Source organism: Amblyomma americanum, chromosome 5 (assembly GCF_052857255.1).
Source record: "Amblyomma americanum isolate KBUSLIRL-KWMA chromosome 5, ASM5285725v1, whole genome shotgun sequence".
Taxonomy (NCBI): domain Eukaryota; kingdom Metazoa; phylum Arthropoda; class Arachnida; order Ixodida; family Ixodidae; genus Amblyomma; species Amblyomma americanum.
In genome coordinates this window covers 153,793,868-153,817,053 of record NC_135501.1, presented here as the reverse complement: position 1 = coordinate 153,817,053, position 23,186 = coordinate 153,793,868, and the positions used below count along the sequence as shown (strand labels likewise).

The 23,186-nt window shown below is 47.3% G+C and overlaps 1 protein-coding gene across 1 annotated transcript in view; it reads left to right on the top strand.

Moving 5' to 3' along the window:
• Positions 1–23,186, top strand: part of LOC144135179 (arylsulfatase B-like) — a 69,162-nt gene that overhangs the window by 8,126 nt on the left and 37,850 nt on the right. The window contains exons 3-5 of the mRNA XM_077667918.1: positions 10,011–10,170; positions 20,250–20,359; positions 22,560–22,670. Of these exons, the coding sequence (XP_077524044.1) occupies positions 10,011–10,170; positions 20,250–20,359; positions 22,560–22,670 (381 nt within the window). The remainder of the gene's footprint in view (positions 1–10,010; positions 10,171–20,249; positions 20,360–22,559; positions 22,671–23,186) is intronic.

Here is a 23,186-nt window from a genome sequence, read left to right as displayed (position 1 = left end):
AGTAACGACATCTCCTCCCTCCTCCTCTGCCGGCGCTCCTTCTCTCGGTTCCTCCCGGGCGCCGACGGTAGCGACACCTAGGCAGGGGGAAGCTAGCAGATGCTTCCAACGCTAGCGCTTTGGCGCGCAGTATATACCGTGCGTGCGTTTTCTGCCTTGGCTGCGGTCGAAATGAGACCATTGCCTGGAAGATTTAAAAATTATGTACTAAAATAACTGCCCCAATCAACGTTGGACTGATTTATCGAACTTTTTCGTACTGCGATCGCTCTGATTGCGGTGCACGCAGTGGAAGTGGCGCGCGCGGCCTAACTCGCAGCCTATTCTCAGAGCTGCTTCCCAACGCTCGCGCTTTGGCGCGCAGTGGATCGCACGCCCGAATCAATTGTTTGTGCCAGTTTCAGTCTTGGATTCAGCCGCAAAGAATCATTGCATGGGCGACTGAAAATTTATAGTTACCCAAACAACTGCCCCAACCCACGTTGCACTGCTTTGCCGGAACTTTTTGTGCTCTGATCGCTGTGATCTGGGTGCACACAGTGGAGGTAGATGTGCAAGGAAGCCTCGCGGTAGAGCAGTGAACATCCCCGGAGTGTTGTTTTTGGACCAGTACTTTATGCCCAATCTTATTGAAAACTTAACTCCGCAAGAGGAAGTAGATTGACATACGATATGCGGCTTGGGCTTTTTTTTTAAAGGATGGTGGTGTAATGACGCCATGAGATAGTATCTCAAAGGCGCGTTTGCATGTGCAGTTGGCTGTGCTTAGGCGCCTACTCATCTGAATTTTTCTTAAAGTGCAGGAAAGCTTAGCGGTTATTTTGGAGTTACTATATACCACGGACACCTCGCAGGCTCAGGTTGAAAGGATCCCTTACTCTTTGTTTGCAAATAAGTGAATACGGTGCCCCAGTTGGGCAATGTAACACGCTTGTGATCAGAATAATTTTGATGTAGGCTTAATTGTTTGGGTTGAGTGGCAGCAATGAAAAATGGCTTTTAACCGCTGCTTCGCGTGCAGCTACAGCTCTGCATGACTTACTAGAATGTTGTTTAGGTGATTGTCATCATGGGTCAGCATATACAATAATGGCTTATAACATAATACTGTCTTCCCTCGTGTGCGCAGCAGCCTGCACTGCCGCAGTTAGTTATTCGCTTTCTATCGAAGCAGGGTAAAAAAATTCAAGCGGTGAAAAGCTAGAACTCGAATTTACTCAGCCCGGTTTAAAAGCAAAACGTAGTCCGCTTCAATGCTGTTTGATGCGAAAATTGAAAACAAACGGAGAAAATGTATGCGGCTACGCATATCAGGAAGTCCTCGCTTGTATTCTCAAGTATTATCCAAGCAGGTATGGAGTATCGAACCGATATCTGTGGTTGCTGTGGATAGGCACAGTAACGACCGATTTTGGTATGAACCCTACCAGAACAAATACGGTCAGCGATGCGCGCAACATGCAAGCTAGACCTGCACTGCGAGCTGCATGAACAACGTCGCTAAAACAGGGAGAAATTCCTCCTTTGTATCGAGTTCGTGAGCGAAGCAGTCCAACTCGAACAAAACAAATATGTCCAGCTATGCGCGCAACATGAAAGCTCGACCTGCACAGCGAACAGCGTAAACGGCGGAGCTCAAACAACTTGCAACAAGTTTACAGCTGAGCCCGCGAACGAGTCCCACTACATTCAAAGCAATACGCCCCGTAATGCCCGTGACATCAAAAAAAAATTGGTGGTGGTTTAACTCTGGTTAAACTTGGAGTGACGCGAACGCTAAAGCTGGCCGAGTGGAACTTGGTCACGTGACCAGCCACGCGACGAACCACGTGATCAGCCACGGTGCCGCCCTGCCGGCCGCTGCTCCGCATCACGTGACAGCGTGGCGGCGCAGCCACAGCGCCGCCACGCTGAAGGCTCGGAATGCTACCCTAATGAAGCTACAGCTACAAAACTGGCGGTGGTTTAGCTTTGGTTAAACCTGAAGTGACGCGATAGCTACCGCTGGCCAAGTGGAACCAGGTGATCAGTCACGACGCCGCGCCGCCGGCAGCTGCTCCACACCACGTGGCCAACCACGTGGCCGGTGGCGGCGCCGCCACCGCCACAGCACCGGCATGCTGAAGGCTCGAAATGCTACCGTAATGTAGCTATCGCTACAAAAACAGGACAGCTGAAGAACGGCCTGTCACTTCAGAAAGTCGCCGATCCAGCACATCATAAATGTTTTCCTGGCCGATCTTATTACGATCCAAACCTTTCGGCGAACCGCGTTGCTTTTTTCCGGGTGGCATGGTGAAAAACATTTCCTCCCTGCCTCTTCGGTTGTTGCACCCGTAAGCGAAAGAGATGCTCGGCGTCGCCGCAGCGCGTAGACGCCCTCAAATCTCGAGAAACGATTCTCTTCAAAACTATGTCGCAAAAAACGAAAACGAAGCGCGATTTCTACCTCCGACAATGACTGCGGCGTCTGCTGCGCAGCCAAAAAGCGCGCTAACACATGAACACGCTGCCTCAGCCAATGGAAGGATCGGTTATCGAGCGGCGCGCTAGGAGAGGAGGGAAGCCGGAAAGTTCAAAGCTTTTCGTTGCTCTTCCTTTATTGAGGGGCTTTACGTTTAGGTTTTTGGCACAGCCTCTCTGTTTCGAACTGGCCTGCCCAGTCGGGTTCGCCGCTTTATGAGCCAGCCTCCCATCTAATGGAGCGGTTTTGCACTTTCATCTGGGATGTAAATAGGCTTTCGACATTTCCATCGGAACGGTGCATATCCCCTTCCGCCGGCAGGGGGATTCTACGAGAATTCCACAGTGCAAACTTTGCACGGACATCCGTCATGGACCCTCCTTTCATAATCAGCCTGAGTATACCCACTGCGGGGCAAAGGCCTCTCCCGTGTCTCTCCAATCAACCCTGTAATTTGCCAGCTGCGGCCACCATATGCCCGCAAACTTCTTAAGCTCACCCGACCTCCTGACTTTCTGCCGCCCCCTGCTACGCTTGCCTTCTCTTACAAACCACTCCGTTACCGTTAAGGACCATCGGTTATCATGCCTTCGCATTACACGCCCTGCCCAAGCCCATTTCTTTTTGTTGATTTCGACTAGGATGTTATTAACCCGAGTTTGTTCCCTCACCCACTCTGCCCGCTTCCGGTCTCTTAACGTTACACCTATCATTTTTCTTTCTGTCGCTCGCTACGAGGTCCTTAACTTAAGCTGAACACTTTTCGATAACACCGATGTTTCTGCCCCGTAGGTGAGTACCGGTAAGATACAGCTGTTGTATACTTTTCTTTTAAGAGATACTGGTAAACTGCCATTCATGACCTGAGAGAACCTGCCATATGCGCTCCACCCCATTCTTATTCTTCTAGTTATTTCCCTCTCATGATCCGGATCAGCTGTCACTACCTGCCCTAAGTAGACGTATACCTTTACCCCTTCCAGTACCTTGGTACTAATTTAGACTTGAACATTACCTTGGTTTTCTGCATGTTAATTTTTAGATCCACCGTTCTACTCTTCCTGTCCAACTCATTGGTCATTCTTTTTAAATCATCTCCTGAGTTACACAGCCAAACGATGTCATCAATGAATCGCAGATTATTCACTAAATCTCTATTAACCATTACCTCTAACTATTCCCGATTCAGGTCTCGAAATACTTCTTGTAAACAGGCGGTGAATAGCATTGGTGAAATCGTGTCTCCCTGCCTGGCGCCCTTCCTTATTTGGCTTTCTTCTGCACATCGTCGACGCCGCATTAACTTTGCAGCTGCGTGTTATGAGGAAAGATAATGGCGGAGGTACACTCTCATACCTCTGTGGGCACAACCGCAGCCACAGCTAGCGTAAAAGGACAGGGAAGGACAGGGAGGAAAGGAAAGACGCACAGCAATGGCTGGGCAGACGGGAGGGAGGGGAAGGTGGGAGAGAAAGAAGAAAAAGGTGGCTTGCCGAAGCTCTGGCGGGGGACTCCACTATGACTCCTCTTTCTCCCTTCCTTCTTTCACTCTGCCCTATATACTTTTTCCTCACGGCGCTAGCTGTTCGTCTTTTGAGAGCTTCATGGCTGACTCCGGAAGACATTGAGTACGGCTAAGTTTTCCACCGTGCATTCCCTTTGGGAATGTCGTTATTATAAATGCCATTGATTTTATATGTAGTGGCAAAGCTAACTTTAGAGATAACGTAAACAGGCTCTCATGACACGGCAAACACCATTTCGAAACTTTTTTAATGGACATCTTGAGCATGTAGGCAGGTCCTAAAGGAAAGCCTCCAGGCTTTGGAAGCTCGTCGCTCGATGAGGGCTTCCCCGTCCTATGTTATTGGGATTTAGAGGCTCCAGGCTCCGCGAACTATTCAGCACTACCCACTATCCGGGGATGGGGCTTTTGTCGCATTTTCCGGCACATTGAGACACTCCTTTTTTTTTCGAGCTCGGAGTGGGCCCAGCGGCCAGGTTTCCGCCATTATGTCTTCCAGACACTCAGGCTCATCACCACAGCCTTGCAAGATGCACATGTTTTCAACACACCCGCCTCTTGTCTGTGCGAGCCTGTAGCTGTAGAGGAAGCCACAGGCGAACAGCTCCGACGGAGCAGGCAGGAGTGGTGGCGGGACCTGACGTCCTCGGCCCTACCACCAGAAGTGGCAGACATTGACTGGTTGCGAGGCTCGAGGGTTTTGCACAGGACAAAGCGTATTGCGACGTGGGATGTAGTGTCCTCCACTCGTTGTCCACAATTCAGTCTCCTGCAAACTTTGCAGCATGCGCTCTTCGAATGTGTTGCACCGGCAACTTTTTGGTGACGTTTGGCACAAATGTGCGGCGAGATTCTGGGTGCTTGCACTGGGTCTCGCAACACGTTTTGAAAATTTTGCTTTGTCTGGGGGCATCTACGTTGTGGAGCCAAAGAGGTGCGGCAGCTTGGCAAATAAGTTTGTCCGAAAGGCGCCACGTTCCCTCTGAAGCAAAACCAGTGCGTTCACTACTGTACGAACAAGCGTGTGTAAATCTTGCGACGCTGCTGAAGCACCAGTTTTTCCGTCCCTGTAAAAGAAGTTGGCATTCGAAGCGGAAGTTTAACTACGCTAGATAAAGAAAGTTTTGCCGTGTGTTGCCGGTTGACGTTCAATTGAGCCAGAGGTCAAGTGTTGCTATAGGCCTTACCATATGGGGTCCAGATTGGTGTCGTACCACTTTACCTTTGATCTTGACTTTTGACCTTTCGATTCGCGGAGGACAGTAAAATAGGACAAACATTCAATTGGGTGACTAACTTCTCGCGATGAACGATTAATTTAACTGCACCTGCCAGGGTGGCCGGGTGGGTACGCTGCCTATCCCGTGTGAGGAACATACACAACGTTACAGACGCCAAGCCTCGTCTACTTTCCCGATACACCACAGCTTTCGCTTTCTAATCAGGTTCAGCAGTAGTTAAATCGCAGCTAATTTTTGGTTCGTTTTTGAGCAAAGGAAATGGCGCAGTAATTGTCTCTCATCTCGGTGGACACCCGAAAAGCGCTGTAAGGCAAGGAAGATAGGTAGGAGTGAAAGAAGAAAGAATGTGGTGCCTTATTGGAGGGTTCCGGAATATTGTTGTCCACCCAGGGATCTTTAACGTGCACTGACGTCGCACAGCAACACGGGCGCCTTTTATTTTCGCTTCCGTCGAAATGCGGCCACCGCAGATGGAGGAGGAGGAGGAGGAGGAAGAAACCTTCTTTCTTGCCGAAGACAGAAGATCCAGGGGCTTCTGGGTGGGTCGCCTATTCCGGCAGTCCACTGCTTTGCGCGGCAGAGAGGGCTCTGCGCGCCACTCCGCGCTGGTGATCAGGGTCTCCGCTGAGCAGAGTGGCTTCCCACTGTCCCGGGTCTGGGTTTGGTATAGGATCGACACCGGCATTTAGTTGGCAAGCCCACACCATGTGCTAAGCCGAGGCTATTCCTCCACAGTGTGGGCATTGCGCTTCAGAGAGTGTGGAATACCAAATGTTTATTTTGACCGGCGTTATAAAGCTATTCGTTTGAAGGTGTCTTAGTGTGAGTCCCTCAGTCTCGCTTAAATCTTTGTGCAGCATAGGAAATGTGCACCTCGCCAACCTGAAGTGTTGAAGGTATTCGTTGTCAGTGGTCACTGGTTGTGCATCGCGTTCCGCGGTCTCATCAGACCTGGGAGAGGCCCGGGGGAGAAGCGCTCGGGCATGCCTGTGAGCAGCAGCATTCCACCCACCTCCTACATGTGGCCGAGCAACCAAGTGATGTTGGCTTTTTTTTATGTGGGTGCTTGCTCACTGTTGAGAGTGCAGTCTTGTGTACTTTTCCTTTCATAAGGTCCCTGTAGGCGTTCTGGGAATCGGTTAGGATGTTTGAGTCAGGTCTGGTAGCTAGCGCAAGAGCTATGGCTGTTTCCTCTGCATGACCGAGGTTCGTAGTTTTAATGAATGCGAAGTTAATCAGGCGTCCTTGTGGGCTGACAACGGTCAGGGTCATCCTTCCGCACTTAGGGCCGGCCGCGTCCACGTAGTGAGTGTCCGGATGGTCCTCTCACTTTCTGCGGAGCGCTTCTGCCCTGGCGTTTCTTCTTTGTATGTTGAATTGTGAGTGTGGGTGCCTGGGGATCTGACATATGTAGAGTCCTTTGCGTGTTGTGAACAGTAGTTGTGCCCTTTCGTCAATGGTGTAGGCCGGTGTGAGATGGATTTTTTCAGGTAGTAGGCGGCTCGTCTAGGTGGCAGCAAGGCGGTTCTCTTGGGATGCTCTCTGAGCCTCCCAGGTCTCCTGGAGTGTGTTGTCAACCGCGAGAGACATTAGACTGATCGGTAGTGTTGACTTGGGAAGGCCGAGTGCAGTCTTATAGGCCATCCTGACGAGAGCCTCCAGCTTCGCCTCTTCTGCTTGAGAGAGGCGAAGGTAGGCTAGCCGTAATACAACGAACGCTTGGACAAGATGGGCCGCCTCCTTCTCTCTTAGCCCGTGCTTCTTATTCCTAATTCAGCAGAGCATGCTTATAACTTGGTGTGTTGTCTTCAAGAGAATGTTGATGGTCGTGGTGTTCTGTATTTCCTGTGGTATGCGTTGCCCGAGAATTCTGGCTTCGGTTGTTCTTGGTACCTCTTGTCCGTCTTTGTATATCTTGATGTTTGGGGGGAAGGGTTGTGCTATGTTATTGAGTATTAGGAGTTAGAACTTGTCCGGTGTGCACTGGAGCCTCCGGGCCCTTGCGTAGTGATGGATGGCATCTACCGCCGCTTGAAGACTCTGTTTAACTTCTGCATAGCTCCCCTTGTTGCACGAAACAGTGATTTCATCCGAGTAAATCGCGTGGTGGGTGCCGGGGATCTTCCGCAGCTCGTCAGGCAAGTCCTTCATTGCTAAGTGGAATACCAGGGGGGATAACAAAGTGATGGGCTTTGACCGGAGGTTTTATAGGTTGTGGGCTCCCTGTTTCGAGGTTAGACAGTCTCTGATGTAATGGTAAGTCTTGGCTCCACAGTTGCGGTCCACCAGCCCGCCGAGGTCCCCTGTGTGGAATATATTATCAAATACTCCCTGTAGTTCCAGCGCCAGGATAGCTCTTCTCTGGTGTTTGGTAGGATCTTCAATTAGGTCCTTGCACAGATATAGGAGGACGTCCTGCCTCGAAACGGGGGGGGGGAGGGAAGGGAACGAAAACCAAACTATGGGCGGCAGCAGGTTGTTCTCCTCCAAGTGTATGGACAGTCTGGTGATAATGACACTCTCGAAGAGCTTGCCGAGGCCGAAGGTTAGAGAGATGAGTCTGAGATGGTCAAGGAGAACGGGTTTGCTGGGTTTTGGAATGAATTTTGGGTCTGCAATTTTCCATGATGTTTGGAGTCAGCTTTTGTTCTAATGGCGTGTTGAAGTAGTTTGCGAGGGATGTAATCTGGTCGTCAGGGACATTATAAAGCATTAGGGCCGTGACTTCATCTGGTCCTGGCGCGTTGTTTCTTCTTATGATGGCGAGCTCCGCTCTAATCTCTTGTATCGTGATTGGGGCATTGAGGTCTTCCTTAAGGAGTCCTTTGCGTCTAGATGCCTTGTTGGGGGATCTGCGCATAAATATTGGTGCTGCAGCCTTTCTAGGAGCTCCTCATGGGTATTCGTGGATGAATTAATGAGATTTTTCATTCTGTCGAGGGATTTCGACTTCCTTTGAGCGGGTGTTAGCAAGTACAACGACTTGGACACCGTGATGTTGCCTTGAAAGCTGTCGCATAGCGAATTCCAATTCTGACGAGTGAGAGTTCACACATAGGCTTCAGCTTGAGCGTTGATTTTCTCTAAGCGAAGTCGAAGCTAGCAGTTGTGTCTCTGTTTCTTCCACCTCTTGGTGAGAGATCGCCGCACTTCTCAAAGATGGAGAAGGTGTGGGTCGACGGCGGGGCAGCCTTCAGTCGTTTGGGTTGCCTTAGTAAAGCGAATTAGGCTGTTCTTGATGTTTAGGGTCCATTTGTCGATGTCGGTTATGGGTTTGTTTGAAGGGGTTGGGACTCCCGCCATTTGTGCCAGTCCATGAGACGAGCTCAGCCCATCTACCTCTTAAATCTGCCGGTGGTTAGGCTCATGGATAAAATATAATGGTCGCTGCCCAAGTGTTGGTCAGTGTTGCTCCAGCTGGGGTTTGCAGAAATCTTGCCTGGTGTTCGAAACCTTGAACTCCGGATCAGTAGCCGGGCGCCCTAACCTAGCACCCGCTTTTTTGCGACGTGCCATGACCGCGTGTCTCTGCGGCCTCTGCATTAGTAGGCCATAGTGCAAGTCCACGTACTGTGGAGTTTACGCGCCACATTCCGCGTGGACCATGTGACGCGAGTGCGTGGTGTGCTCAACGTTGCCCTATCCCCTGACTGCTCAGTTTTCGCGGACTCTCCGAGTATTTGATTTATTACTACCCTAGGCGAGGAAATCTGCTAAGTGTTTGCTGCATTGTCTCTTTCCTTGAAAGACAGCAGTGTCTGCCCAATTTTTAAAAGACAGCAGCCTCTCTCGTCAGCCAGGTATAAACTTCTCTAACTACGGCCATTGTGGCGAGGGCCTCTCACCACCGGGGGTATCTGTTCCCAAAGCCATCGCTGTTGCTTCGGCGGACGCAGTTGTTGCGACGCGGGTTCCTTCTTTTGGTGTTTACTATACCATCTCTTTTAATTCGTATTCAGTGCACGTGACAGCGAATGTGGTTTAACTCGATACAGTGGACAGGCCCATGCACTTACCTTACCATTCTTCCTTCATGCGCCACACACACACAAAAGCAGCCTGCATTGCGCATTATGGCTGCCATTGTACCCCAAAAGTGCTTATAAAAAAGTCGCTGCAGCATTCGCTATAACACGAAACATTGCCCTACATGCCCCGCACCTGAACGTAGCCCTAAAGGCAGCGGCGATGGCTGAATTCGTTGAGTTACGTGAAACCGAAGCTTCTGCCAGGAGAACTTGTTTCCTGCTTACAGGAAAGAGGATTTATTTCCATTTTTCCATTTTGTTTTTGTTTTTAACATACCTTGTGATGTGGAAATATGAACAAGCACAGTGGAAGCGAAGAGGCATTGAGCCTAGAACTGTTCTATTGCCATCCGACGACACGAGAGAATCAGGTCAGCTCGCACATACAATGACGTATCCAGATATCGGAGTGGTCATAGGTTGCGCATGAAAGAACATAAATTAAAGCAAAAAGAAAAAATTAAACAAATGCATTCGCTTGGAAGAATGGGAAGCATAATGCATCACTAGAAAAAAACATGTCAGGGTGACCGTCAGCTCTAATGCCGTTAACTTAAATCTATGAAGTTATGCGGTGAAGCTTACACGGGTCACTCTATGCCGTAGGACATACCTTATATGTCCCTCGCGCATACCTTATACGTACCTCTGCTTTCCTGACTGCCAACAGGCAAGAACATAGCTTTCTTCAGATGTCATCTCCCACTTCAAACACACCGTCGTTCAAGTTTCTCCTCACACTCTGTGTGCAGGGCTGGGCAGACACAAGCCTCTATGGGTCGACACAGATCCCGACGCCAAACCTGGACGCTCTGGCAAGCACGGGTGTGCTGTTGAACAACTACTACGTACAACCGCTCTGCTCGCCGACCAGGGGAGCGCTGATGACCGGTCTCTACCCGATCCACAATGGTCAGATGGTCCTCACTTCTCTCCAAGGACAGCTGTACAGAGGACATTTCACGTAAACAGCACCTAGTGCTAAAAGACTGCATGTTCGTCCACACAAAATCTGAACCCTGTTTTCACAAAGGAAAGGGCGCAATAGCTCTATCAGCCTAGATGCACACATCGACTATGACTTGGAGGGCTTCAAAGGCGAAAGAAAAAGGCACCGTAGTAGAGAAATTCTGAGTATTTTTGACCAGAGTTCTTAAAACGACCAAAAACGGCAATAGAAACATGACTAATGCAGCCGACAACACAACGTGGTATTATGAACTGAGCATTTATTCAAAGCCAGCATGGCTTTTATAGACAGATCGCCCTTGCCCTTGTAAATTAAGCGCTTGTGTTCTCTACTTCTATCCTATCTTCCCTTTGTTTTTTTAGCGCTACTACTATGTCCCCTCAATGTAAACACAATCTAGTCCAGCTTTCTGCCTTAAATGCCCTTATAAGCCTGCAACCAGCCGCTAGATAAGGGTCAAGAACAGATTATCGAAAACAAGTTTGACGTCTCAACAGACGGTAACCCGCACTTGGAAGTGGGGAAATGAAAAAAAAAAGTTCCGGGGACAATTTAGCTAGGCTTTAAGTGTACGACGGGAAGCATTATTGGTTGTTTGCTGCTTACTTTTTAAATACTGCCTCTTTCTAATATCACACTTATTAGCGTACAGGCATATTAGACCAAGTGATAGACCGAGAGACACAGAAGGTCTCCTTTAATCCAACTCAAACCAACGTTCCTCGATGGCTAAGAAAAAAAAAGAAATTAAAATCCTGAAATTGTTAGGGTTAGCGTGCCTTAATAAAGGGTTCGATTCCAAACTAGTTGTGTCAAGTTTGTTTTCAGCGTATTTTTTTACTTAGTATCCTTATATGTCATAATGACATTTCCCTCCAGCTGCTAATTCATAGTCACAGTTTAATTTCTGCTTTACTAATTTTCTTTCCGCAGCGCATCGTGTGACGTCATAACCCTCTTGACAAATCCTCAATTGGTCTGACGACGCGCGTGGCATTTTTTTCAAGCGTTCGCTCTGACGCTGTCACATGAAAAGACACAGAATAAACAAGGCATTTTGAATATTGGAGACATGGAAGGAAAATAGCAACCTAAATGTCGCGTGGAAAGTAGAAATATCTTTTTGGGTGATGGTAACAAACGACGAACTACCATATTCCACTGGCTACGAGCGTTAGATAGCCGCATCCTCTGCAATTTCATTTTGAGTTTGTTAATTTTTCGTTTTTACGGCCTCAGAGTGCTTGATCATTGGGTAAAAACCCCACCAGCTGCTGTAGTCGACTGGTAGATCTGCCCCACAGACCCTACCAGAGGAATGCACCTGCTGTCGTAATCGACCGCCCGCATCTATCCTGTGTATTTTGCCTTTTTTTTCTTCTTTTGACTGTCTTACCTAAATCAACCCAAAACTGGTTTGGTATGGTTTATGGGGTATAACGCCCCAAAGCGACGTGGGCTATGAGGGACGCCGTACTGAAGGGCTCCGGAAATTTCCATCGCCTGGGGTGCACTGACATCGCTTAGCACACTGACCTCGCCCTAAAACTGATCCCTTTTAAAGCTTCTTCAAAGTGCGCCAGAGTCGCATCTTTTCCATTTCGCCTTCATGGAAACTCGGCCGCAATTAATGGACTGTAAAGGAAGAATATTACCCGAGTAGTGCAAAAAATTGGCCTTCACGAGAAAATGCCTCAAATCTTCCTTTATTTATATCACTGCGCTCATGGTAGCATAGAGGAATATAAAAGGGCTGTCTTCCAACATAGAGGAATAATCTAATTCCTTTTTCGGCAAAACCGTCAGCATTGTGCAGGGCATCGCTTCTTTTCTTACGCATATTTTTCATCTATCCAGCATCTCGTCATTATATGCTGCATTCCCATGACATCTGCTCTGTAGCACAAGAATAACTCAGGCGTAGGTAAACCGACCGAAGTGCTCTATTTCAAAACAAGCTAAGTGCATCCCTACTTGTTTCCCTAAGCTGCTCAGCTATTTCTTTTTGACAAAGCATGCGAGGATTAAAGCGTGATTGTGCTCATTATGTATACCCAGTCAATTAGACGAAAACTCATTTCCGAGAAAAACAAAGACCTGCCGCAGTTGAGCTTCATTATTGCACTTTGCAATTGTAACAGCACGATATCCGTGCTTGTAAGTGCAAAAGCAACCTACATCTCTTTATTCTGGTTTTTCGCGAGCACTGTTCTACACATAGCTAATCGTTTTTCTGACATTTCACTCCTATCCATACCCATCTCCACATTTCTGGAGCACTTAGCTCTATGCGGACCGCTCATACACGTTCACTGCATTGAGGCTCACCGGTGGGTTAGGTAGGTCCTGTGCTCCTGCTGTGCGGCACGAATACTGGGTCGCTACGTGAAGCTGTGGGACAGCTATGAACTTTCAAGGACCTTGTGAAAAGCCCACATGCCAGGTCCATATTGCCGTCTCTTTGCGCTTCGAAGAAGTTGACTTCACCTGTGACCAACTGGTCGGTAACGCCGTACCGAACAAAATTTAAGGGTGGCCCACCAGCGGGCCACAACGCACAGGTATTAGTGTTCATAAAGTTTCTGCTTCAGTGAACCTGTTAATTGCCGGTCTGAATCCTTTAGGACGCTGAGTATATTTTGTGCACCTAATTGGCCTGGTATGAAAAAGTCCTGTCTCTTTCCCTGCACACCTTCAGTTTTGTTCTAAAAGCGGACCTCTGTTTTTCCTATTCACCGCACGGAAAACTTTCATAAAGAACATTTCGAATTAAAACGCTACAGCAAACTGCGCCCCATAACGAATGCGTTGTTGCCATTCGTGAAATTCATTTCGAGTCACTCACCCTTATTTCTGCCTGTCATTCCGCTTTGCAGCTAAGAAGTTCGACGCACTCGGAATGCGTGGTTGTATTTCAGCTCTTTGACACATGCTTCCCGGATCTCGCCAAACCTAAGACAGTAAACGAAGCTTCGATTGACTAATATTTCTTTTTTATTCAACAATGTAAGAATGTTGAGGTCGCCCGAAAGTTATGCTTAGTGGACGCTCGCTCTACAAAAGCTGGAGACAAATATCTTGGACAGGAATTGTGAGGTACTAAAATATTTTCTTCTGGGTCATTGACAAAGAAACGTTTGCTTAACGTGCAACAGGTGGCGCCACTAGGATGGCCGTCATCTCTGGCCTGTTGTGCCTTAAACCGGTGCTCCGCATCTTGTGTTGCATGTCATATATGTGTTACAGAGGTAGCTCTTCATGAATGGTGCCTATGATCTCTTCGTGCGTTGCCCTGACTCAGCGTGCGGCGTAGGTCCCCAAATAAACCAACAACCAACAGTCGTGTCTGGTTCGCATACCTTAGCTATGGCATCCAAAAACAGTCGCCCTTCGCTGGAAACGCGGCGGTGCTTCACGTAAACAGACAAAAACCAGCAAATATAAAAACGTTGCTCTCAACGTGAAAGGTGCTCGCGCTATTATCGCATCTTCAAAAACAGAAAACCGCTGATAATGTGTTGAAGCGATTTCCGGCAAATGTCAAGTGGCCTTGTAGACAATCAGCGTGATCAACCCAAGCTTGGCACCCTTATCGTAAATGCGATCGAAAACTTAAACGCCGCCAGCCTCAATCTCCCGTAGTGTGCACATGCCAATCCCGAGGAAACACATTAAACAAGACTCTAACCCTTTAAAAGGAACCGAGAAGAAAAGCACATAACTGTCTATGCTCAGTCCCTTACTCTAGAATCTACAGCGTCCAGACGAAGGCAAGAAGCTAATCATAATGGCGCATACGCATGCTTCTTGGCGTCACGTAAAGAAAAGTTTAGGGGCTCTTAAGCCCAGCCTTACAGGTGTGACGAAATAGCATTAATGAGTCCCTTCAGTGGCCTAGGGTCCTATTTGCATACCACTTCGCAGACGCGGGCATTGCTGTTTGTTTTACTTCTTAATTTTTCTTTCTCTCTTTCTTTTTCACAATACATGCAACACCTCCATTGAACCAAGACAAAATAGCTTTCACCAGCGGTCGAGCGGTGGCGCGCCCTGCTCACGACCTTGCTATGACGTAGTAGTTCGAGTTGCGGTTTGACCATGTTTGTTTTCAGCGCCATTGCTTTTTTTCTTCAGAGGCACTACGCGATAAATAGCAATGAGGTCTCGACCTTGTAGAACAATGAGAAATTGTATCGTGACGTCGTCATTATTGTTCTGTGTGATCGTTGGGAGAAGTTTGAATCTCTCTTTACAACACCGCCGCTCTGCGCATTCTCCCATCTCTTCTCACTGCTGCACTGATTATGAACAAACATCTATCTCCTACTGCACACGAGAAGTTCATGTTAGCGGCAGGTGCGTACGATAGATGGCGGTAGCTGTCAAGCCAGCACGTGCCACTACGCCGGCACAGTTCGCACCGCGCGTAACCTGATAGCGCCTGCGTCTCCCACTGTGTTTCATTTCAACCGGTAGCAGATGAATTTGTGCCTGTCTCCATACGGCGCAACGTGTTATGAAAAAAATTTGGCAGTGGCTTAGCTCAGCCATGCCAGGATATACGTAGCGAAAGCTAAGGCATAGCTTAGCCTTGGTTAATCTTGATTGCAAGTCTAGATTAGTCTGGCTGTCACGTGGCTCGTCACGCGGCTGGTCACGTGACCAGTCATGTGGTTTGTCATGTGGTGCGGTGCGACCACGGTGGGAATGCAAGCACGGTGGGAATGCGAGCACGGCTAAACTGCGACTTTTTGGCCAATGCAGCTTTCGCTACAAAAGGCGAATGACCCGCGCAAGGTCACGTGGTTGTGACGCCCCGACCATTAAGACCAACCTCAATTTTCTCAACACCTCAGCGGGGCCGGGTTCTCTGTTGAACAGAATTTTTGAAGCCATTGCATCAAAAACCAACTGTTTGTCTTTGCATGCGCGACGCCTGACTCTGGTTCAACAAAAACTTGTAATTTCCGCATTACCGGTACTTAGAATAGTATGTATGTCGTAATCGTCGCCATGGATATTTATACAACCTGGATCTAAAATCCGCAGATTCAAGAGATGGCCATCTTTGGCATCTTGACTACTGCTTCTGTAGCGACGTCAGCTCCTTTCCTAAAGCAAATGGAAAGTAGAGTAGAGTATTCCTTTGGTCAGATCTGCTGAAAATTTCATGGGACTGCTTACGCACGGAGACCTTCATGGCGCAGTTTGTCTTTATTAGGACGACCGCACGTCGATAAAATTCTGTGGATAGAATAAAAGGTTACGAATAACTTAAAATATTAGTCGTTGGTGCGTTTGTGGATTTCTCATAGGCATTTGACTGTCAATCATAATCTCTCGCTCCAAAAGCTTCAGTAACGTGGTGCCCGTAGACTGCTTCTGCAGCTATTTCGCTCGTATTCGCCCCATAAAAAAACAAGTTGTTCGCACACACCGCGAGACTTTTTGGTACGACATGTAAGAACTATAAATAACTGAGCAAAAAAGGACGTGACAAGACCAGACGGGAGGGTGCAATAAACTAGCTGTAATTCTGCGCTCGCCCCATGTGCTTCTCTCTTGACACAGTCCTTTTTTTGCGCAGTTATTTATAGTTCTTGCTTGGTTGCTTCGTTGCTTGGCAGCTCGTTTGATTCCCTCACTGACTGGCTTCATGGTTGGCGCCTTAGCTGGGTGGCTGGCAAGCTGGGTGGCTGTGTGGTTGATTGCTTGGTTGGCACCTTAGCTTGTTGGTCGGTTGCTTATTGGCTGGTTGATAGCCTAGTTGGGTGGATGCTAGGTTGGCTAGCTGGCTTGCTGACTCCTGGACCGCTGGCAGGCTTCTCGGTTGGTTGTTCCATCTTTTGGCCGATCTTTTGATCGGTCGATTGGCCAGTGAATGTTCAGTGTATCAGTCAGTCGGTTGCTTCGTAGGTTCTTTATATGGCTGGTTGGTGATTTGGTCGGTTGCTTGTTTAGGTTTTTGGTTTAAATTCATTTTTTAATTTGGCTTAACACTGGACTGAACACCTAGAAAGACGGCAGAACGAAACAGCTACGTAGATTATCCCAGTAATCTGAAACAAAAGACGCAAACATGCGTGGTGTTCGTAGAAGCTATACCAGGGGCGGGAAGCCTCAAGGTAAATTTATTTGTCCACTATCAGCGCTGCACAGGCAAATAGATAGGAGTGATTTAGTATACACAAAAGAAGCAAAGGTCTATACATAACTGTTCTTAACGTGCTGACTTCATCGCTTCAAGTTCTGTGACGAAGGCAATGCAGGCAGGTTGGTGGTTCTGCTCTCAGCTCATCTTTGAAAGAAGAGTGAGAATTTTGGTTAGTCCAACTTCCTATGCTTATTTTAAACCCATCAGCTATGCAATGTGAAACGTAATTTGCAGCAGAGAAGAGGATCTCGTTAAGTGGCTTATTAAATAAATGCATTTTTCGGAAGTAAAAAGCCTAGAGATACAACTTTGCATGAATCATCTGGAAGGTGCTGAGGCTTTTTTCTTAGTGTGGCATTATAGTCACTAGAATAGGTAGATATAACAAGCCGACCAGCATTTATGAAAGTCTTAATGTCCTGACATCTTATCTCCTCTAGCCTTCGAACTGCAAGTGCTTTGAAATCCCATATGAGCTTTACCTACCCACCCTCCTTATAACCAGTTGCACCTATTTACTCATTCACAGGAACCTCTCAAACATTTAAAAAAAGCCCATGGTACCCGTCGGGTTTCCCAGGCCGTAAATGCTGCTTGTATGTTTTACACGGTGCCTATACTCAACCACAGGGTGCAAGCTCGCACAGATGTTCATTACATTGCAGCTGACCTGCTATCTCATTTAAAAGACGTCCCACAAACTCCCCTGTCTGTTTGCCACCAGATCCACTTCTGACACATTTAACACCTTCAGCCTGCCTCAGGCAGAGTACACGGGTTCTTATGCCCCCGTGAACTTACCCCCTTCCCACCAATCTATCGCGGGTGCCGCAGGCCTCTCCGAGGCGGCTTGCGGGTCGGAGTGGCCCTTTCGCCTGCAGCTCGCAACCAGTGCGAAGTGAGAAGATTCCTGCGCCGGAAAAATGCCCTCACTGCGAAACACCCGCTTGCGACACCGATGTCTATCAGCTACTGCGGCAATGCCCAGGAACTTATTTGATGCACGCTCGTCTTCTCCAATAGGCGTGCTTGCCTTCAAATACTGACTCGAATTTCAATTTGTGGTCGACGAAAAATACTTACGCCCGAAGTTTATGCGACTTCTATACATAACCAGGCTTCATGCTTTTTCGTAACATTTCATAACGTTCGTTAATGGCATCACGTCTTATTCCGCGTGGCATCTTTAGCGTCAAAAATAACAATACTGCTGTCAGGGTCTTCTAATTGGGATCATCTTTCCTCATTGATCACATGAGTGATTTGTAGACTGGTTTTTCAAATCAACCGGAACAAGGGAATTGCTTGGTTGAAAAAAAAAACAAGCGTCCGGTTTGAATTGCTGACTGTTTGTTTAATCCGCTGTTTCAATAAGAACTGTCTGGTAATGTGTATACTCCAAAATATATATGCTCTGAAACGGACTTTTGGAGAAGCTTAACAACCATATGATTGCGAATTACCAGTGTCGCAGATTCTTGTTACTTTCAGATATTTCCGTTTTCTTACATCCATCTTAAACGATTTGTTTTCTATTAGGCATAATTATGACTAACGGCAAATATAAAAATACAAGTATCAAAGAAGTCTGAGGTATAGCCGCATCGCTATAACACAATCATCAGCGAAAGGGTCATTAGAAAAGGTCCTTGGTTAAAAAGCACGAATGGTGTACGTCACATCAAGGCATGAGGGTCTCAAAGGATACCAGACGCGCACCCGTGTTCGTCTGCATAGAGGCACTCATGAAGACCGCATATGGCAGGGAACGCACTGATGAGGGGGCATAAAATATTTTGGTACCCAATGTGCTTGCACAATTGCGGGGCAGGTGAATATTGACCACCCAATCTCGCTTTGAGGCTTAGTGCTCTGCAGTGGCATTTTATTTAGCAATATCCTTACGCTGGCGCAAGGCATAGATACAATTTCGAGCATCCACCTATAAATATGTCTTTTACGCGAAAGTATTATTAGGCGCTAAATGTACTCACAGTATACAATGGATTAAGCTTGGATAAAGCTTGGATTGGATTAACGGGCTTATTATTTTTCTATCTTTTTAGGCTCTCCCAACCTAATATATGTATGAAGGGCTTGGGGGAAATCCGACTGTGCAACTGCTAGTCACACCCCCCCTCCCCCGCCCCCCGCCACCGGATACGTGCCCCTGTAGTTGCAGCTACAAAGCTTTGTTCCGGTGCAACGCTTGAGGTGGAGATGGGTTGGCCGGGGCCCATCCTCTGGGGATGCGAAACCTCTTGGGAGTGGCAGCGACTCCCAAGCGACTGTGAGGGCCAGTCGCATTCGTGCGGTCCGATGCCTGAGCGGAGGCAGGCTTGGAGAAAAACCCAAGCTGCACCCACGAAATCCGGCACGGAAGACATGTACAATGTTCAAAAGTTTTTTAACTACATGCAACTTCCCTCCACACACAGGGGCGTGCACGTCTGGCGACCGACGCGCCGCTTTCTGGTTACAGGAAAATCTATTCCACGCGGGGGTTCACCACAGACAGGCTTCTCGGAAGCGATGCCACGGGGAAGCAGCCTCACGGCTGAGCGCGGGTCCATCGGGATCACTGCGGGACGCCGAGATAGGGGGCGCAGTACGATCAGTGCAAAAACCGTCGATGTTGTGGAGTACCGGCGGAGTTGCCCCGGGTCATCTCACTCTAAGCCAAGTTCTTTGTGGCCCCGTCAGCCCAGCCTTGAATACTCCCTCCTTGGTAGGAGCGGAGCAGGCTAGGGAGAAAATTAAGTTCATAGTTGGTTGGTTTGCAGCACAGGTGGGTCCCCCAGATGTGTTAGGTCATGGTGCCCTGGGTCGGAGGGCCGATAGGCTGATGATTTAAGCCTCTACTGGCTGGATCACACCCCACGTACTTCCGGTTTCTGAAAAACCGCGAAAAGCACTCGACGCTTAGTAGCTGGCAGGTTGGAAAGAAACCCTGAAAGTCGTGGAGGTGCCCGAGGTAGCTGACCCCGCGTTAGGTTCTCCTGTTTCCGGTGGTCGCAGCCGGTCGGAGTCCGGTGGTCGGAGCCCGGGTGGCAGGGTATCCTGTGAGCGGGGCTGCACCACTGGGCAATCTTGATGCCCTCCCTATACTAGCCAGGCAGGCCAGCAATGGTGTCGAGACATTCGAAGGATCCGAGCAAAAAGCTCGCTGTCTCCATTCCCATCCCTATGCCCATAACCCCTTTCCAGACAACCTATCCATTTGATCCATCCTGTCAGCTAAGTCCCAGGGGAGATCAAGGTAGCCTCCCCGGGCCCACTCCCCCGGCTGTGGGTCGCAATGTAGCTCTTCCCCCACCCCTAATTTTTTTTACATTTTGCCCACCTACGGGTGGTAAAATTACTATTGCTCTCAGGCCTTTTCTTTTATCTTCAAATTGGATTAACCCTTTTATACATCAGTGGTCAGGCCGGGGCTTATTATTTTTCAATCTTTTGAGGTTGCCCCAAACAGCCTAATATATGTATGAACGGCTCCTAAGAACTGCTAAAGCTACTTCGCCCCAAGCACTCTCCAGATACATACTGCTTGTAGACTAGCCCGATTAGCAGCTATAATATAGTGAGGTGCAGAATGAGTTTTATTCTGAGTGCGATGACGATGCGACAAAAAAACACATTGGTGGTAAGGTAGGTAGAGATTCGAGTACACACTTCAGAATGCACACTGAATTAGAGTGTCATGTAAACGAACACTGTTTTTTGTTTTCTTCCTTCCAGTGCTGCTTTTGTGACAAAATGCTTCAGACAAAATGAACCATCAACAGATTTGTGAAGCGATATCAGAGTCAGCAGAAAGCGGCCGATCATAAGACTGTTCATGAATTCCTTTCTTCATTCTAATTACAGGGGTGTATACTCCATTAGCACCAGCGATGCTTGGAGGTTTGCCTCTTCACTTCAAATTACTTCCTCAATATCTCAAGGATCTTGGCTACGAAGCTCACATGGTTGGAAAGGTAAGCTGCTGCACAGATTTTCTCTTAAGGTGTTACTTAGTAAACTGGGTTTTCCTAAGCAGTTACGTTTTTTAGTCTTCCGTTGTGGGTGCACAAGCAATTTTCTCCCAGCCTGTTGTCGTTGAATCCGGAGAGGAATCAGCGCTAGTAAATGGTTAACAAAGACAAGTGGGCTAGCTGGAGGCCTGTAGTAGAATGCATACAGCAACATCTCCAGTACAAGTCTGTGGAACATCCAGTGATCAAAAATGAATAATTAATCATACGACTGCGTGTTAAATACCTGGATCTAATGTATCTTCAGAACTAACAAGACGACGATGCTAGGCGCACGCACACAGTAAGGATCCAATGGGAGCCACGTTTGCCTAATGATGCGCAGAAAAGCTTAACAGTGAAGAAACCAGGTCTGTAGAGCAAGCCAGGGGTACCGAACCTACTTACTGATGTACAAGGAAGCAATGCATGCGCGAGGCTCATACTGTTTGGACGGTATAAGAAGCCTTTGATATATCCGCTGTTTTAGCCGGCATTTCAAAAGAGCTTATTGTTTTCAGTTGCAAAGAGCACCTATCACATTTTCTATGGTCTGCTAGTATGGAGCCTAACTACTTTTTTTACTTTTGGTTTTTCCTGTCGGGCGCTATATGAACACTTCATGCTATTTTACAAATATATTCATCTCGAGAGGTGAGTAACTTTTAGTAAATGATCCGAAATCGACATTAATCATGTTTGTGTATGTGTTCTTATGTAGCTGCACGCTTTTCTCCGCTTTTTTTTTCAATTCATTCCTGCATGCTAACGAAAAATAACAGAAGTGGCTATAATAGTATATATGCTGATGTGTTCGTGCTAACACCTTGTAACATCATTTATATGCATGAGATTAGATGAAGCTTCATGTTTTCTCTGTTCTGAGCACATTTTTTTTATTTTGCAGTACAGAGTCGCATCCTCACAATATTAGGGCCAAGAAAAAATCCATTCCTGTGGAGCTGGGCAACGTTAACACGAATGCTTGCCGGATATTGGTTGCAACTGCTCACCACTGACACTTCTCCGTGTTAACATTAGGACTTTTTCAGCTTGATATTCACGATCGTGTTTAATGCTTAGAAAGCTGTATTTGTTTCCGAGGGTTGGCATCTAAAAACCATTGAATGCAGTTAAGAAATGCATTAATTCATAAAACTACTAGTTATTTCGTCTTTCACATTTAGAAGCTAGTTCAGAAAAGTTTGGGCTAAAATCTTCCGTGGCGTTCTAGGCAATATCTCCAGGATTAAAAGTGCCTGCACGGGCAATACTACAAGGAATTCATCAGCTTGTTTAAATATCCAATCGACTTAATTCTTATTTAGGCCTCCTTGGACACGCGTGTCACTATATAAATAGCGGTCCCATAAATGCTCTGACGAAGCTGTTAAAAAGCCCGACGCGTTGCAAGCGGGCATTGCCGACTAGCTGACTATCAGAGGGTGCTGAACTGTGTCCTCAGTTGTCTCAACTTCGATAAGAACTGATTGATGCTTCCGCGTTTAAGTGACCTAAAGTTGTTGTTACGAAACCTGGGAAAAAAATCACGAAAATTATGAAGTAGTTAATCGTATACGGGCAAGCATTTAAGTGACGTATCACTCCTGGCGTACTTCCCGTTCAGAACTTTCTAGTTCAAACTACGACACCTGTTATCTCAATACACTTACAATCCTGCACTATTGGCAGGAAAGTGTAGAAGAGCTCAGCAAGAGTTTTTGTTTGCGTGTGTCTCGAACCATTTATCTTGATTTCACCTTCGCACTTGATTTCGTCCTCTAACCTCTGAGCTAAAAAAAGAAACGTTCCTCTCATGAAGAAAAAAAATCAACACAGAGCATGATCCTTATCCTGTTGTCATATACGAAGAATGCGGTGTTTTCTGCATGTTGTCTGGTGCCTATCTAGAGGACGAAAACTTTGAAAAAGCGTCCATACATGGCTTCCTAAAGCATTATTTCATCCCGTGTGTCACGCTCAGGCAACTAGAGAGAGTGGGGCATTATCCCCACTTGGGTTAGCTGGTTGCTCCTGCATGGCGGGGCTTTGGAAAAGACCTCGGCGAGAAGGTTTGAGTGCACGGTTATCGATGACGTGGCTTCACCGTAAGCTGCACTGAGTCTAAACCAATTTATTTCTCTAACCTCTCCTCTTTTGGCAGTGGCACTTAGGATACTCAAGCCTGAACCTCACACCCACGTACCGGGGATTCGAGAGCTTCTTTGGCTTTTACACCGGACCAACGGACTATTACTACGAGATAGAGGAATTCGTACGTACAAAAAAAAAGCGTTCCGCACTCTTCACGGTGTTGGAAAAGGAAAATGGGTGGCGGGCCAGAAGCTTAGAGAAAAATTATTATCGAGAATATTATCAACCTTGCGGCAAATGTGACGAGGGCAAAAATAAAAGGATGCATGCGCCATGTGCACTGCTCTACCGCAGCGAACATCTAAACGTCAAGGAACTGAACAGGATTTTATGACAGAGAGCGAAGCGTTGTAACTGCTAAGAGAATACTTCTTATGTCACATTGTGACTGCAGATCCGGACCACTCACGGGGAATAAATATTATATATATATATATATATATATATATATATATATATATATATATATATATATATATATATATATATATATATATAAGATTCTCGTATATCATGAATGCCGCCGCGGTGGCTCAGTGGTTGTGATGATCAGCTGCTAACCCGAAAGACGCGTGTTTGATACCGGCCTCCATGGTTGCATTTCGTTGGAGGCGAAATGCTATATAGCTATGTTCTG